Source organism: Antrostomus carolinensis, unplaced genomic scaffold (assembly GCF_000700745.2).
Source record: "Antrostomus carolinensis isolate BGI_N321 unplaced genomic scaffold, ASM70074v2 scaffold50311, whole genome shotgun sequence".
Lineage (NCBI taxonomy): Eukaryota > Metazoa > Chordata > Aves > Caprimulgiformes > Caprimulgidae > Antrostomus > Antrostomus carolinensis.
Window position 1 is genome coordinate 1 of NW_010292989.1, and position 16,966 is coordinate 16,966.

General features: G+C 37.0%; 1 protein-coding gene across 1 annotated transcript; it reads right to left on the bottom strand.

The window, feature by feature from the left end:
- Positions 1 to 4,216: 4,216 nt before the first annotated feature.
- Positions 4,217 to 16,562, bottom strand: LACTB2 (lactamase beta 2; the record flags this gene model as incomplete). The annotated part of the gene is made up of 6 exons (XM_029087254.1): positions 4,217 to 4,370; positions 6,628 to 6,709; positions 8,269 to 8,417; positions 12,558 to 12,736; positions 14,990 to 15,113; positions 16,399 to 16,562. Coding segments are annotated over 6 exons (742 nt in total), but the record flags the coding sequence as incomplete, so codon positions are not given.
- Between the last annotated feature and the right edge of the window lie 404 nt (positions 16,563 to 16,966).

The window sequence follows — 16,966 nt, forward strand, 5'->3', positions numbered from 1 at the left end:
CGATGTGTGCCCGCTGAGCCAGGCCAGGCTCCGCTCCCCCCGCCATCCAGGTTCACCTTTGGTTTCTTCTCCCACCGCGGGACTCCGTCTCAGTTTTGTTGCCGCCAGCCCTTCTGCCACAGCTGGAGGCTGCGCACCCGAAAAGCGGCGCTGGCTGGGTTCGCTGTGTGATGGCTGAGGCACAGCCGCAAGGTCCGTACTGCGTTCTCTGTGCTGGCAGCAGGCTCCTGCCATCCCCTCTGCTTGTATCGTACTCCATAGCCAGAAATAACATACGATATCCAAGTAAGAGAAACAAGGAGTCCAATGACAAGAAAGCAGAAGGGAAGAAAAGCTAACCAGGAAGGCTAGCTGAGGATTAGGAACCCATCCCAACCACCGAAAGCTTTTTCCAGATTAAAAGCCATGAATGAAGAGGTCTGAGAAATCAACACTAATGCAGAAAACATCCAAGGCGAATTGAGCTGTCCTTCAACCCCCCCAAAATTCAGGCTACTTTTATTTATTAAAGCCTCTGGCTGACAGAGATTCACAATGGATATATGAAGAAAGATCAAGAGAAGAGTGATGTGGCTGAAGTTGAGCACTGTCAGAATGGCTTTTGCTGCCAGCAGCTAACAAATACAGGGTAAGAGGTTAAGATGCAACTCTTTGGTACAGCTCTGCCTTGCCAGAATGGAGAGTGGGCACCAAATACATGGTATGAACTATTTTTAATAGGTTGGTTTCTTCCTGCTGTATGGAGCAGTGAGTGACTCCTGGAGCAGACTGATGAGTGTATGACCAGGTTTTTCAACTGTGAAACACCTTCATCAGCTGTGAAGGTACTCAGAGGTTTTGTATGAATTTACTAAATCAAGAGACAGGGATACTTGGTATCTGGAGCTGATCTGGGGTACTTAAAAATATAGGAAACGCTACAGAAATTTTTCCCTTCACAGTTGGAGATTTTTTTTTTTAATATAAAAGTTTAAAAAGAACTTCCCATTTCAGTGCCAAGATGTTTTATGTCTTAGAAATCTCCTCATCCTCGGTCCACACTAGTGTTTTGTAACTCTAAAGTAAGGGCATTATTTCAACAATAACAATGTGAAAGTATATTCCTGATCGCATACCACGTGATCATGGATGTGACATGACTGCACCAGTGAAGCACACTGGGTTGGGATAAAAACTAGAATCCTTTCCAAAGTGTAGTCTTGCCTCTATTTCTCATCTCACCCTTAAAAGAAATCAGGTCATCTCATCAACATAACAAACAGGACCTAACTGGGACAAGACAGCCTTTCCTCAAGCTGCAATCAGCAAGTGTCTCCAGTGTCTGGCTACAAGTCCTCTCACACAGGCACAGAGCTCCTTGGTTTCACTTTGGTTTTGTGCTTGTCCTGAGGACATAGTGTAAGCTGCTATACTGAAATGGAAAACAAGGCAACCTGTTGCCTGGACAGTTTCAACACCTTCCTTTTATTTGAGTTCCTTCTTCTACCACAGGATGTTTCTTACTACTCAAAGTGTGAGGATCTAAACCACCTGAGACTGTCAGCCCTCAGTCTGCTTCTTGCCAATGGGTTGCTGGTCTAAGTTTGCCAGGTTTCTTTCCAGATGTCCGTATTTTGAAATGCTAGGCTGCCAAATGATCGCATCATTTAGGAATGAAGTTCCCAACAGTCTGAAATGGGGGAGCTTTCGGGCATCTTCTCACAGAAGCCACCCCTGTGGCCCTCCTCACTACCAAACCCTTGCCATTCAGACACAATACACCATTTCAGGTATATGAAACTGTGGAGGATGTGGCAGTAAGCATATTATTGCACCTGCAGCAAGACACAACCAGAACAATGCCCTTCCTGTTTGGGAACCTTTCCTGAATTCACCTGTCATCAAACATACTTAAAGATATAACCAAGAACAGCATTTTAAACAAAGTGTAAACAAGCAAGCCAGCAAGAAAGAGAACAGAGAAGCCAAAAAAGGTTGTAAGTACCATCAAACTTCTTTCCTGGGTCTTAAACCTAATAAATGATGCTGCCTTTCAGGACAGGATGTTAAAATTAGCTGGCAGAAAGGCTGCAAATGCAGTTTGTGCTTCTTCCAGCTTCTGTCCCTAGCTGTTTAGGAAGTTAATGCATCAAATGACATTTGCCCTCATAGCTTGATGAGAAAGAAATTTACTTCTCCTGCTTTTATTCTTAACTTTTAATGCATTCTACACAGATGTATGTATTAAATAAGAGGGATTTAAATAGGCCAATCCCCATTTTTATACATACAGGATATATAGCTTACATTACCATTCTATTTTTGAATAAACAAACATTCCTTATGATTTATAATCTCATAATCAACAAGGAGTCTTAAGACTTTTACAACATGTCATAGCTGATCTTAATCTCTTTTATTGTATATACATTGTAGTAACAGTGCAATCTCCTCTTTTAATATTTCAGAGACACCATACATGATCATTAATGACAAGTCTGGTTAAAGTGCATTTTCCCTCATTTTTTGAGAATGTCAGGCATTTGCTGCAGCACAGCACAGCATGTGGAATTCTCTGATTTGTATCCTCTCACTTTCTTCCATGCCTGCAAGTTCCAACACCACTTTAACTGAATTCTAAAGGCATTTCTGTGCATTTAAAAATTATGTGTAGTAAAACAGAAGAAAATGGTTTGGCGACATTTTGCCTACCAGCAGATTTCTTCTTTAGCTCAGAAGGGTAATGAGATATCACCTCTTCATACCAGTTTCCCACTGACTTAAGTCCTCAGACCTCATGACAGAAAACTGTGCCATTTCACTGATCTATCTGTTTTCCTGAAGCAAAATGACATAATTTGGAGCATGTGAATTAAGTTTTTAAAAGAGAAAACACCGATAATTTACAGTTTTATTCCTAACAATGGAAAAGGTAACTATAAACTGATGAAATAGCTACAGGAAAACAGTAATTATTAATGGCAAGAAGTTCATGTGAAAGCTTCTGAGTAATTATGAAGAGAGAAACAATCCAAAAGGAATTTTTAAAAAAATCAGGTTTGTGGGAGGAAGGGAAAAAAAGTGTCTGAAATGGAAAAATGCAAGTAAACAGAAAATATAAAAGGCCGAAAAACTAGGAGGCCTGCAAAAGACCCCAAAACAGCGCTGCTCTGGAAGTTAAGAGTGAGCAAGGGCCATGATGTGGCCAACAAACCAGATCAATTAAGTTTGCAAAAAGCTTCATTTCATAGAGCAGAAAGTTACTATTTCTCCTCTTCAGGGGACTGGTTACTACTTCAGAACATGATTTCAGTTTTGCATTGCTGTTCTTGGCAGTATTTTTGTACTGGATTTGGCTCAGCTGATCAGAACAAATGCCATCAACTTCATAAAATAATGATAATTACTAAGACATGCCTTAAATACCCAAACATATGCATATTGCACAAATTAAGGTACAAGACTGAACAGTGAAAGGTTTTCAAGGATTTTCAAGGACATTTATTTACCTTTGGTACTTTCAAACATCCCATATCTCTGTTTGTTTTTTTTTTAAAGGTTGAGCCAACATTATAAGTGGAAAATCATAAAATACACAAAGTAATGCAAATATTTATGCACTATTCTGAAAGTTTAAGCTACACAGAGAACTGAACTTGAAGTTTAAATTAATCTTCAAACACTGTATTTTAATACACTATACAGTATCTTACAACCCAATTCAACCTTTAGTTATAATATCTGTAGTTTAAATGGATTTAACAGCAAAACCTGAAGCTTGTTAGTTAAAAAGTGATAGACAAACTTAACTTCATATGGTGTGTAACACATACCTCAATTTATACAGGTTTTAAATCACATTCTTGCAGAATCTTGTAAGATAAAGAATTTGCCTTTGAAGAATTTGCTTCAACTCTGCATTTTTTGACATTGGTTAGTTAAAATGAATGAATCCTTTGAATGAATTCCACATAAATGGTGCTTCCACCAGAAAACAGAGAAGTCCGGAATTACTTTCAGCATTTGTTAAAGCCTGTTGCAGTGAGCGACCAGCAAATGTGTGCGCAGGCAGCTACATTAGAAAAGGAATATAAACCCCAGTATTTACATCTCTATTTACAACAGTCAATTTTATTAACTCAGACCTATCATGTTATTTTTAAAATTCCCATAAAGTAGAACATGAAAAAATTAGTTAACTGTAACATTGCTGTAAAATTGTGTTACTTTTTTTTTTTAAAAGAAAGAAGAATTAGTTTTTATTTTACATATCATCTGAGCTCATCATTCAATTTTTCATGCAGCAACTGTGCAGATTAATAATATTCTTGCACAATCTTGCATAACTTATAAATTGTTTCTCCATCTGAAGCTAGGAGACTCCTCACGTACTGTTAAGAAAAAAAGACTGAGTTAGTCACAAAGTAACACTTAGATGCTATAGGTAAACATTAGACTATCTCAAACTTAACCCCTACATGCATATGTATGCCTGTACTTGTCACTTTATATTAAAACTACTGGAATACTTTCAGACCAGTGTTGAGTTTTAATGGAAGGTGATAAACATTAACTGTTTCACAATGTAACCTAGCAATATAAAGAATGATTATTAACAAAGGGCTTAATAATCTTACAGTTATTTAAAGTTCAGAATATTAAAATTTCTAGATATTAAGAAAACTGAGGTAGCAGAGCACTTGTTGCATTTTCTGAAATTTATGAACTTAAGAGAAAAAAAAATCTGTGCTGCTATATTAAGAACTGTCTAATTATTTTTATCTCTTTATCAGCTGTGTTTTAAAAATGTAAAACAATGACCAAGATATTTAGATCCAAACATGGGAGAAAGCTCATGTACACATACTGTGCCATGCTCCTGTATACAAGACATTGTTCTTCTGTTTAAAGTGAGAAAAGGAAATCTGTAAAAGCAGCATCACTCCTAATTGAAGTTATAAAAGTTATGTACCACCATAAACTGCAATCCCTAGAATGAAGTGGTGAATTAGTCACTGCAGCAGATGGCATATGGCCATAATTTACATGCAGTAGCTCCCTTGTAACATTGTAATATGCCTGTCACATTCATTACCCATCCCAACAACATATTTCTTTGGAAAAATACTTTGTGAAAATTCAGCAGACAGTGTTATGACTGCCACTCAGGTCTTCCATAATGAGAACAAAACCTGAAATACTGCAACTCAGACTATGTGGAAAGGACATCACATCAAAACCAAATGAACAAGTAATATGAGTGAGTACACAGGCACTGGTATGCTACACGCTCAGAACCAATAGATTCAATTTCCCTTAACAGATGTCCTTAATTTGAACTGAAAAACCTACAAAGGTCACACGTTAAGTGTTTATCATAGATCTGGGTCTAAGCTTGTATTTAAAAACTCAGCAACCCTTTTCACAATGCAGAGATCAGCACTGAACACCCCCAGGTGTTCTAATGAGACTGCTTTCCTCCTTCTATGTGAGCACAAATTGATGATTAAAAACCAAACCAAATCAAAACAAAAAACTTCAAAGGGCATTTCTTGTGCTTCATGGAGAGCAGGAGCACACAGCTCAATCAAGGACCTCCAACTGGAGTAGAAGAGTCACAACAACTCTTCTGACTAGCATCTCTTCTAGTTATTTAAACCTTCTAATAATTTCAAGCAGTTGCTACTTTGTGAACAGATATCTGACCCAGGTTCCCCATCTGCTGTCTCTTCAAAAGTCAAAAGTGATTTCTGAGGAAAACTGAGCTATTTTTGTCCAGTTAGCATGAAAAGGGTGTTTTGGGGAAAAAAAAAAAACCCTGAACAAACAAGAAACCAAACCTGGCTTAAGAGATGAGAGTCACTAGCTCACTCAGAAAAATTAATTCCTGGACATTTAAGATACATAGACACAGTCTTTTGTAGGAAAGACTCCAAATGTACCTTTAAAGAGAAAGTTAATTTATCCAGTACTTCATCTAAACAGAAAATACTGTTGCTTGAGCTACTCTGGCAGTGAAAGTAAAGGATAAATAGTCAACAGCATCTGATACCCCAGAGAAATCTTGTGGAGCCAAACTGGAGAGGTGTGTAGGTCAATAATGTATGTTAATAAGCAAGGATTGAGATCGCACTTAAAAGCTGGTGCAGTAAGTATCATGCTGGTAAGCTTCCGTGGCATTCTGCACAAAACATGCTTAAAGACGTAATTTTCTCAACTTCAGGAATGGCTGTATTCATGTGACTCTACTCTATTTTCTTTGAACAAAAAGCAGGTCATTATTATTATAAAAATTAAGTCTCAGTTGTTCAAACAATTAGTACCTAGCAGCTGATTTATCATTAAATAAACAGAAAGTCTAAATTGGAAAAAATACATTGATTTCATGTTGTTATCCAGGCTGGTAAATGCTGAAAAGCATGCCCTAAGCATGTCACACTTTATAAAACATTATCCAGAAGTCTGGAAATACTGTATAACCATAGGCTTTCTGTATATAATTCTGCTTCAAATTGTCTGAAGAACAGCTACTGCAACTAATTGCCTTCCCCGCCGCCCCCCCCCTCCCCAGGAAATAATGCACTAAAATATAATGAGAAACAGTATATAGAAAACAAAACTGAAAATGACCCTCCATCCACAACTTACACACTTTTCCTTCTTTTTCCAACTTCTTCAAGTGGACTAGGAGGTTATTTTCTGCTGCTAGAAGTAAATTTTCAGGGATCTCCTAATGGGAACACAAATAATGCATTTTGTATTTGTTTAAATACCTCCCATTTTTTTTTCCAGTATATGGAACATAGATTTTCCCCTTCTCAATTGCTGTGTTGAACATACAGTTAGTTATGTAATGACAACAAACTGAAATGAGTAAATCAATTTTACAACAGTTAAACTAGTAGCCTAATAACACATTTTTGTTTACTTTGCTCATTTGTGCATTATCCATTTGTATTATGCAAACTTTGGCCAACGCTGAGATGACTGTGCTCTTCTGAGCTTGGTCTGCACTGGGTTGTCAGTGTAGCTGAGCATTTTTAAAGACAAATTTAAAGATGCATTTCTCCACAGATACCCATCATTTCTATGCCATGACAATATTTGCATGGGTTTAAATATCCTTTGACAATCAGAATCTGTAAATGAGTAAACAATTTGAATATACAACAGCTTCAGGAGGACAAAACATACCTTAAAATTCTCCAGCGCTCATTAGGTAAAACTGAGTAACATTTCTCAAAATCCTCCTCTCCAGCTCTATCATTCTAAAAGTAAAGCCTTCTTTTTGAAAATTAAAAAGTTTTCTCCAAATAACAGGAGTCTGGCAGGAAAATTCACTAGAAAACTAGCTCAATAAATTGTGAATCTTTAAAAAAGCTTTGAAAGATTACACTTCCTTTTTAATATGAAAGCTTTAGTAGTACTGAAAAAATTCTTACCATATGGTGAAAGGACAAGTGGTTTGTCATTTACAGAAACATGTGAATGGCTCTATACTTAAAAACTCTAGTGGTTCAGGCAGGAAAACTGCAGGAGCTAAACAGCCACAGGTAACAGTGGCTGTTTAGCTGTTACAATGGTCATTCTTTTGGAAACTGGGGATCAGCAGAACCATGAAAAATGAGTTGTGAAGCTGTTACAGACCTGTTCACAAACCCCAGCCATCGTCATCTTTGACATCTTCCTCTGAAGCAAATGCTGTGTCTCTTTCATCTCTGCTTGTTAGGAGGGGTAACCCCCATAGCACACGTAGAAATTACTGAGGTTACATGAAAAATTATGAAGTACCAAAAAAATACCCTTATGCCTGTCTAATCACACGTGCAAGCTACTGAACTTCTGAGCGCAATATCCACCTCTGTGAAACTGCAGTTCACCTGCACCCTCCTGCAGACTGATAAATCAGGAACCAGAAGCTTTAAACAATCTTTCAGGAGATTCCAAACACACACTTTGACAAATCAAAAACTAACAGTCATCTCGCACTTTTCACCTAGAACCAAGCACTACAACTTTATTTTTGCTTGGTCCTACGAAACTGTGCTTAGGACCATCTAGAAATAAGAAGTTTGTAAGAATAATCTGGGCCCCACTCCAATGAAGTGCTCAAACAATACAATTTAAATGCACAGTCATATATGAATTCTCAACAAGCAGAATTTTTTTTTTTCTCTTTTCAAAAGCTACCATGGTCTTCTCCCAAATACTTAAACTGTTACATACAACATTATGAACAGAACCTCAATTTTCTTCAGTTTGATCTAAAAACTTTAAATCAACAATTACCTTGTATACTATCTTTACAAGCTCCGAGGATGTATATGATTTTCCAGCATTCTTCTGGAAAACATTTAGAATTTGCTGTTCACGTGCAAGTCGGTGAGAAATGTAGCCTTGGATTCTAGCGTTTGCATCACGTACTACTGGGCCATGACCTAAATCAAAACACATGTACCACAGTGCTATTACTTAAATTTGTAATTAAGTATGCTACTGAAGGATTGAATCATTCTTACGTAAACTCTGGTAGACTTAAAAGTGCTAAGAAGGGAGCAGCACCTGTATGAACCACCCTGTCCGAGTATCCCCGATGTTAAATTTTAAGTCACGCTTGGCATGTTGGTGTTTACATATAAATAGGCCAAAATTAAGTTTGAATGTCTGCATCCCAGTCTGCAACTGAAAAGAATTAAGATAAAAAGGAAGAATTAGGACCCAGAAAGTCAGAATGGGCAAGGGGAATTATTCAGATAAGGAAAGCAAGGAAAGACTACTTTAGGCTATTTAAAAAAAAAAAAGGAAAGGAGTTCACTGCTGAACAGATTTGAAAGATGAGATTCAGATTATTATATTATCTCTGTCTGCCTGTCTCACTCACCCCACAGGATACTGATAGTGATGATTTAAACTGATACTGGTCTTCAAACAGTAGTGGCTGAGGCAAAGGACTCATGTACTACTGTCGTTTTATGGAGCTACCTACCAAATACAGTGGTGAGAAAAACATCTTTAATTGTGACAGATAAATTTTCCAGGACAGATCTTCAAAACTGGCGCACACACTGTATTTTATTCCCTTAAGAACATACTTTCAAAAATAAGATCAAAAAAATTAATAGAAGACAAATCAGTGAGCCAATCTGAACGTGTCAGGGCAGGAATAAGCAATGCACAAGAAGGTTAGATGTGCATCATTTTATGTCTGGCTGGTTAAGAAACAAAACATACATGCTTTTTCCTGGACTTATTGTAGCAGATCAGAAATGTTCAACTTACTGAAAGGTCTTTGAATCAAATTAGAAAAAGGCTTAATGGGTAAAGCACTAACCTTTGTGGAAAAACCAAATACTGCTTCATGATACACTAAAATGACAGATAAAATGAAACTATTGAGAGTTATACGTACAGAAATTAAATCTTACGTTTTACCTATAAAAAAAATTTACTTGGATGAATATTCATCACATGATTTTTATAGCAAGATTTCCTATTTCTTTGCCTGCATACCTCACCTGAAGTAGCAGCAGCAACTTTCAGCTCTGCCAGTCTAAACTCCAAGTAATATATAAAATGAGCAGAACAGAAACTACTGTAAAAAAAAGTAGCTTTCTTTTAGAAGTTATTTGGTATCATCCAAATCAGACAGTATCTTTTGAGGTTCTCTGACTATGTAAAAAAAAAATCATCATATTATGTACTTGTACTTCAGGGTTAACTCACTAAATGCACTGTTATTTTTAACAGTTTTAAAACTAGAGCTTATTTTGCCTGAGGACAACCAGCTTACAGAAAAATAGCAACCTATTTTTCATGTTTTGAATATCTGTGAAATTAAAAAGTGTCAAAGATATCTATCCTTCAGCAAGTCAAAATATTTATGCATCTTAACTTATACACTCGCTTCAGCAGATCTGAAATTACTAAATATATATTGAAGTTTACCTTGTGTAAAGAGTATTATAAATAAAAAATGTAACATGTAAATATAAAACTATATTGTCATATGCACACATATTTAATGATTTCAAACATATTTAATCAGAAGCTATCGTTCCTTACAAAATAAGTTACAAATATAACTGTATCTCTAGTAAATATGCTACCATTTATAAAACCAAAACTTTAAATTTAGAAAAAACACATTAAGATATACAGAGCAGAGGCTATAATGGTAACTGTCCATTCTCTTGCATTCTCTAATGACAGAAGTCACATTAAAGTATTCAAAATTAAGGACTGAACATGGAATCACAAGGCAGTCTTAAAACCAGTCCCTGCTCTTCCAAGAGATGCTTTGAAATAAATCCAGATGTGGATCTTTCCACATCTGGATTTTTCAAGGACAGCAACGGTTAACTTCACCAATAAATAAATTAATTTCTGCATAATTGGTAAATGTTTCTCAGCATGTGAAATAGATCTCTCAAAATATGTCTGTCTTTCCAATAATTCAGACTTAATATCAGACAGCTTCATAGTATTTCAGACCTCTGTATAGCCCAGATGATCAGAAACAGTAAGTTATTATTCTCATAACACCCTGTGAAGTAATAGAGATTCTCTTACTTTATAGTAAATTAAAGCACAAAGGATAAAATTGAAGAAAATAAGTGGCTCATGAAATCTTGCACAGATTCCTAACTCCAGTACCATTTTTTCCTATATTATCAAGGAACCTGGTTTATTCTGACAGGACAGGGAGCCCTCTGCTGACCAAAACGCCCTTTTCTGGTTCTGAGAATTCTCATCAGCTATTGGCTGTAAACAGGTTGTCATGAGTATTCTGCCTGGAGTCATTTCCACATTAAATTAAAAAAGAAACATGGAAGAGGAAGGCTCAGCAAAATTCAGCTACTCACACCTCACCAGCAGTCAGCTTGTTACAAAAATTTATGCTCCCTACATCTAATTCTGAGGCTGCAATGTGAGTGCTAAAGCATAGAGGGGGAACAGAGAAAGAGTTCTATAATTACGAAGACCTAAAACTGCAATAAAATCAAAGTTCTGAGCTTACATAGAATGTACTGGCAAAGCAAACTACCTTCTGCTATAGTTACCATTTTACTGTGCTACACACCAATAGTATAAACAATTGTTTTGACTGGGCAATAGTTATCTTTTATACAATTGCACATATGTTTTGTGATGCATGGATAAAAAAAGAAAGTTAGTTCCAAACCATCTCAATACTTAGCTGCTCATTACTGAAAATGCACAATATCCGACCGGCTTCCTGACTGCAAGTACAGCGTGAACACACAGCAGCGCAGCGAACAGCTACGGATAAACGGGACCAACATTCAGCCTCGGTGAACGTGTCACGTAGAGAAATAATGATTAAGGAGACAGCGAAATACAACAGGTAAAATGTATAAACCAAATAGAATTTGGCATACATAGGGTTCTGGAAGGCAGAATTTCAATTAGAGGAACAGACTGGTTCTGAGTTTTGTATGGTTGTAGATGTAGATGTATTTGTATCTGACTGGTTCTGTATTTTGTAGATATTTAAGAAAGAAAGCGGAACATTTAATTGATCAATAGATTGAGATTCAGTAGGCTAAAATATTCGTAGATTTAGCAGTAGATAAGTTGATATACTATAAGTCATTATTTCTGTCTATGTCAGACTCCACATCCACGGAATATCTGTCATGATATTTTTCTTAAACAGCATTTTTATGCTCAGATCTTAAAGCACTTAAAGAACACCTACTTCAAAAGAAGCCTATTTTAAGAATGAACACAAAAGAGATTTGGTTATGTAGGCTAAACATAGATGGTTAATGGAGGAAGACAGAACTGAGAATGTAGACACAGTCGCCCAGAATGACAAGTTGAAGAAGATGAAACAGAAAAAGTCAGAAAAGATCCTAAGATGTAGCTCTGAAAAAGCAAATGAGGAGCTTAAACCTTAGTTATGTAATGAATTCTTCAAATCTGGTCTTATCAAACAGACATGTGGTTTGTATGAAAAGTAAATGTATTTCCCAGGTTTGGGGGAGACAGAGGAAAAAAATGAAAGCAAAGTCACAGACTGAATGATTCAGCAACTTATTTTTAGAACATGATGTCTGGCCTCTTGTTCAAATTTAAGCTAAGTCATTAACTAAAACAACCATTTGACAGTTCTGCAGCTTTCCAAGATTAATTTACGATTAACGTTACTAGGTTACTCACATTGGCAATGTATGTGAGGATGCAAAGGACCAAAAAAACAATTATTATTTTTTCTTCCAAGGTGCATGGATAGAGTAATGTAAGAAAACAAAATTTGCTGTGTGATTCCAACAGTGAAAGACTCTGACCTCCATAGACTTTGGGCACAGAAGCACAAAGTTCACTCGCACATGGAGAAGTCTCAGGAAGGAAAGGTATCTATCACTGAAAAATGTTTAAGTCTTGCAAACCACCATGCTATAAAGTTATCTTAGCTTAGCACTGGACATATATTAAGTAATGAACTTGAAGTATTACATGAGTAATGGTGTTTGTAATAAGAGTTCTCAAATTCTTAGAGGAGATATTTTAAAAGTATATAGTAAATCAGAGTAGTTAAAAATAGAACCATTTACCTGGGTATATTAAATCCAGTTCCATTTGTAACAATCTTTTCAAAGTTTTCATGTAATCATACAGGTCTTCAATTACTGTTGTTCCTTCCCCTAAAATACAGTCACCGGAAAATACAGCATTTTCTTCTTCTAGGTGTAAAGACATATGATCATCAGTGTGTCCAGGCGTATATAAAACTCTGTTTAAAGAACAACAACAAAAAGCATAAGTGTTTCATACAGCATATATGCTACATTTTCAAAAGCTAGAAACAAATAATGATAAAATCATACACTTACAAAGTAGCCCACAACAAGAACCAGAAAAGAATAAATCAAAAAAGGCTGAAATGTCAAAGTAAACAGGTTATCACTTTGTCTAATCCCAGTCCATTTTCTTATACCAAGTAGAGAACAGAAATTGTCATCTCTAATGTGCTTTTACTTACATGGCACATGATAATAAAAGTGCGTTAAGGCAGCTGGCTAGTAATGTAGTAACTTTGTGTTAGAGGGCTTTACTCTGAAGCTTTCAAAAAGAAAAACTGGTATGTTATTTCCAGATTGAAATGTGTGACGTTCTTGACATACACTTTGCACTTAGCAAAAGAATTCTTTTAGAAATTAACTATAAACTTCTGGACCCAACCCAGAAAAAGTTGTCTCCCAAAATTTATTTTCCCCTGAAAGCCCCATGACACAAGTAGAGCAGAGCTGTCATACAACAATGAATCACGGTCCTTTAGCTGTTCTACGTGCAGGTCATTAAACACCTGAATGGTAAGGATTGAGGACCCCACAGCTTGAATCACTACTGCATTAGACTGCACCAAAGAGTGAACAGACAGTTGATATGTATACAGCAACCTGAGCTGCTAAGGAGCTGCATTGCTGTGTCCTTTCTCTACGATTTTTGAAAGGCAGAAGGCCTCATGCTGAGGATGATTCAAACTGAAAGTACACAACTCAGACCAGCATTACTGCTGAAATTCATCAGAATCTTCCTGTTAATGGCAGATGCATCAAAGCAGTGATCAGGAACTGATAAGAGCTGGTGCCAAGCGTGGTGTACAGGCCAACGCTGAACAGCACCCAGCCACGTCAGTGCAGGGCTGGGAAGCCAGAAGCACAGCACCGTTGCTGCAATGACTCCTGAGTTCAGCAAAACGCAGGTGAGCCATCACCCTGCAGAGGCAACACAAAAATCAAGTTGATGGGTTCTATCTTGTCTTTGTAGGAACTGGCATTTTCCAGTTTCTGATGAAACTTTACCAGGGAGCTTAACCACTAACATGGAAAAACAGAGGAAAAAGAACCCAACACTGCCTGGCACACCTTGAAAATTTGAAGGTTGCTAATTAGAAATTTAACACGCAGATACTGCTAATTTGGAACCAGTGGTGGATCTAAGACTACCCTTAAAGTACTGACTGAATTATCCAGGTGAGAATACCTGCTTTTAACTAACCATAAGTTTGGCTGCATTACTCCAAAACTTCAAAATGTGCCATCCCTATCATACTTGAATTCAAATTTAACAAGTTGTTTTCCATCTCTAAATTGATTTTGTCCAAACATGGGCCACTCAGCATAATGACAGATCTTCAAGATTCAGTATAATACTCTTAATGGTTTGGGTGGGGTTTTTTTTGGTGTTTTGGTTTTTGTTTTTTTTTCCACACTAACAAAATAAAATGCTTTTGGTCAAATATATCCTTTATTTTTACTTTTTTATTTCCCTATCAGCCAGATGATATATTCTACAAGTGGGATATAATTCACATCTAAACTGAGGAAAATAAGCAAAATTTGTCCTTAGATGAATAATGCCTTATTAGAGTCAGAAGTCTGGAAACAGACAGTCAGATCTTTCTACTGTCTGTGTGTTTCTGTGAGACAGAGTAGTTTTCTGTTTCAGACTCATTCAAGCTAACAAGACAGGTAATGTGCTCTCCAGGAAGAAGCCCTCCCAAATTTGCACTCTAGAACCTGAGAGGTTAAAAGTTTAAAATTTAAAATCTTAAGTATTAAATGCTTGAGTGTCTCCTTGGGAAATAATTTTTAAAGTAAAAAGAAAGGCATGCTACATAATCCATCCAGACTTCTATAAACTTCCCCAAAAGTAGGAATTTTAATAATATCTACTTATCTAAGAGTGGTAAGAAAGTACATACAATCCTATTTGATTTTGCCAGAGGAAATATTTCAAGGGAAAAGTTCTTAATTTCTTTGCTGAGGCCAAAAACCAAAGGCTAATTCCTGATAATCCTCAGTCATAAGAACCATTTCTTCATATAAACATACCCTGCTGGATCACGATAGGAAGTCTACATGCTTAAGTGTTGATGAGATTAGATGTATGGATTGCCAATCATTAGAAGTAAGGATACATATACATGTTAGAATTCTGAAGAATAAAGTGATCCAGCAAACTTGCAGAAATTGGTGTTTACCTGAGTGTGGCTCCCTCTGTCTGTATCACATCTCCCTCTTTAAGATAAAAATATTTATGTCCTCCTTCTATTATTTCTTCACGGTGAGGGACACGAGGAAGCTTACAGATGCGATATTCAGAGTCTATTTAAAGAAAGCAAAGAAAATTAATTTGTCACTAACAAAACTAATTCCATAGAAAGGCTACTTTTGGAACAAGAACTATTAATAATTACACAGTATGAATACAAAACTAGAAACAAGAAATTCTGTACAGTAACTTTATGTTTATAAAGCAACCTTATTCCAGAGTCACAAACACTGAGTAGTGAAAGCCACTGAATCTTAATACTGTATTCTGTACCAGCAGCAGTTTTAAAGATGAAAAAGCACAAGTGAAATTAATAAAGAAATGTCAATAATTATTGTATTTTACAAATGTTCCCTCTTGACTCATCAAGAGCCAAAACCCCCATGTTTCTACACCACCACTAAGATTTCTGTGCTCACGTTCTGTATTATGATTCACAGAAGCACCATTTAACATTTGCCTAACACTGGACTGAGGGTTTTTGACCTGCAACTTCCCTCAGTGACTATTGTTATGAACTGTGCATGCCTTGGTTGGAACAGCTATGGATAGCAACCCAGAAAGATATTTATATCCCTTGCTAGTCTCTACAGCCATGCTCATGGGTTGACAAGCCCAAATTCCTCACGAAGATACTGATGCTGTTTTCAGTAGTGCCCAGGTTCCTTCGCAGATAAGCACCTGGCAACTTTACAAAATCTGGTAAAGCCTGTGATGAAGCCAAATGATACTAAGAACTGTATTATCCATACTGCTTATTCTCTTCCCAGATACTAAAGCAGAAACGTCTCTTATATCAACATAAAATACACATTTTTAGATGAGAATTTACCTGCAGACTGGCCTACTGTCTTTCCCCTCATGATCTGAGGCCCATGAATTTGTCAGCAATTACTAAAGGTCTACTGCAAGGAATCTCAAAGTTATGCATGTTTCTTTTTCAGAGATTAATTATTTATTGTTTTTACCTAAGCAAAAACAATGGTCAATTTGTAATTACTGTCAATACAGAATAAAACAAGTATCAAGCTTTTCTTACATCTCTTAATACCACGTAAACTGCTGATGGTAATCTAGGTTCTGTTTATTCACATATAAGAAAAATTCACTGTGAAGGTATGCACGGGCATTGAGGACAAACTGTAGTACTACAACTACAATATTCAGATTATTCATTGCTGTCATTCTACACACTGTGAGAGTATCATGAAATTACATGTAGTTTATATGGAGATTCCAGAAGGATAATCCAGCTGATTTGCACAGAAGCACTCAGTGAAAGTTTTTTCCTTGCCACATATCTAACATTTTCAATAACATCCAAAATCTCTGGCCTACCATTAGGGATGTTTTTGCAGATACCAGGTATTCCACCAGTATGATCACGATGCCAGTGTGTCACTAGAATTTCTTGAATTGAGATGCTGAACTCTGACAGCGCCTGCTTTAAACAGCCAATATATTCAGAAATAGCTGGTTCCCCAGTGTCAATAAGGACTCTTCTACATATGGACAAAAAAAAAAAAAAAAGGGAGGGGAAAAAAAACCAGTAAGAGAATTCAGAGTGCTCATGTGACAGCTAAATGTTGAAACCTACACTGCACGGAAATGTGGTAATAATGCATGTCTCCATATTCCAGACGCCACCTTTTCCCTCCGTGATAGTCTATCCCGTGGCATGACAATTTACAAAGGGGGATAACTAATAAATTTAGTCCAACAAACGTTTGCAGCCCCGGACAAGCCGCAGGAGACACGGTTTAGTACGGCCGGGGAGCGCTGAGGCCCCCCCGCTTCCCTCACGGCATTCCCCGCCTCAGCCCAGGGTGGCCCGGCCGAGGCTCCGCACCGCACCTGCCCGAGCCGCCTCCGGGCGCCGTTCCCGAAATCTTCATGTGGGTTTCCC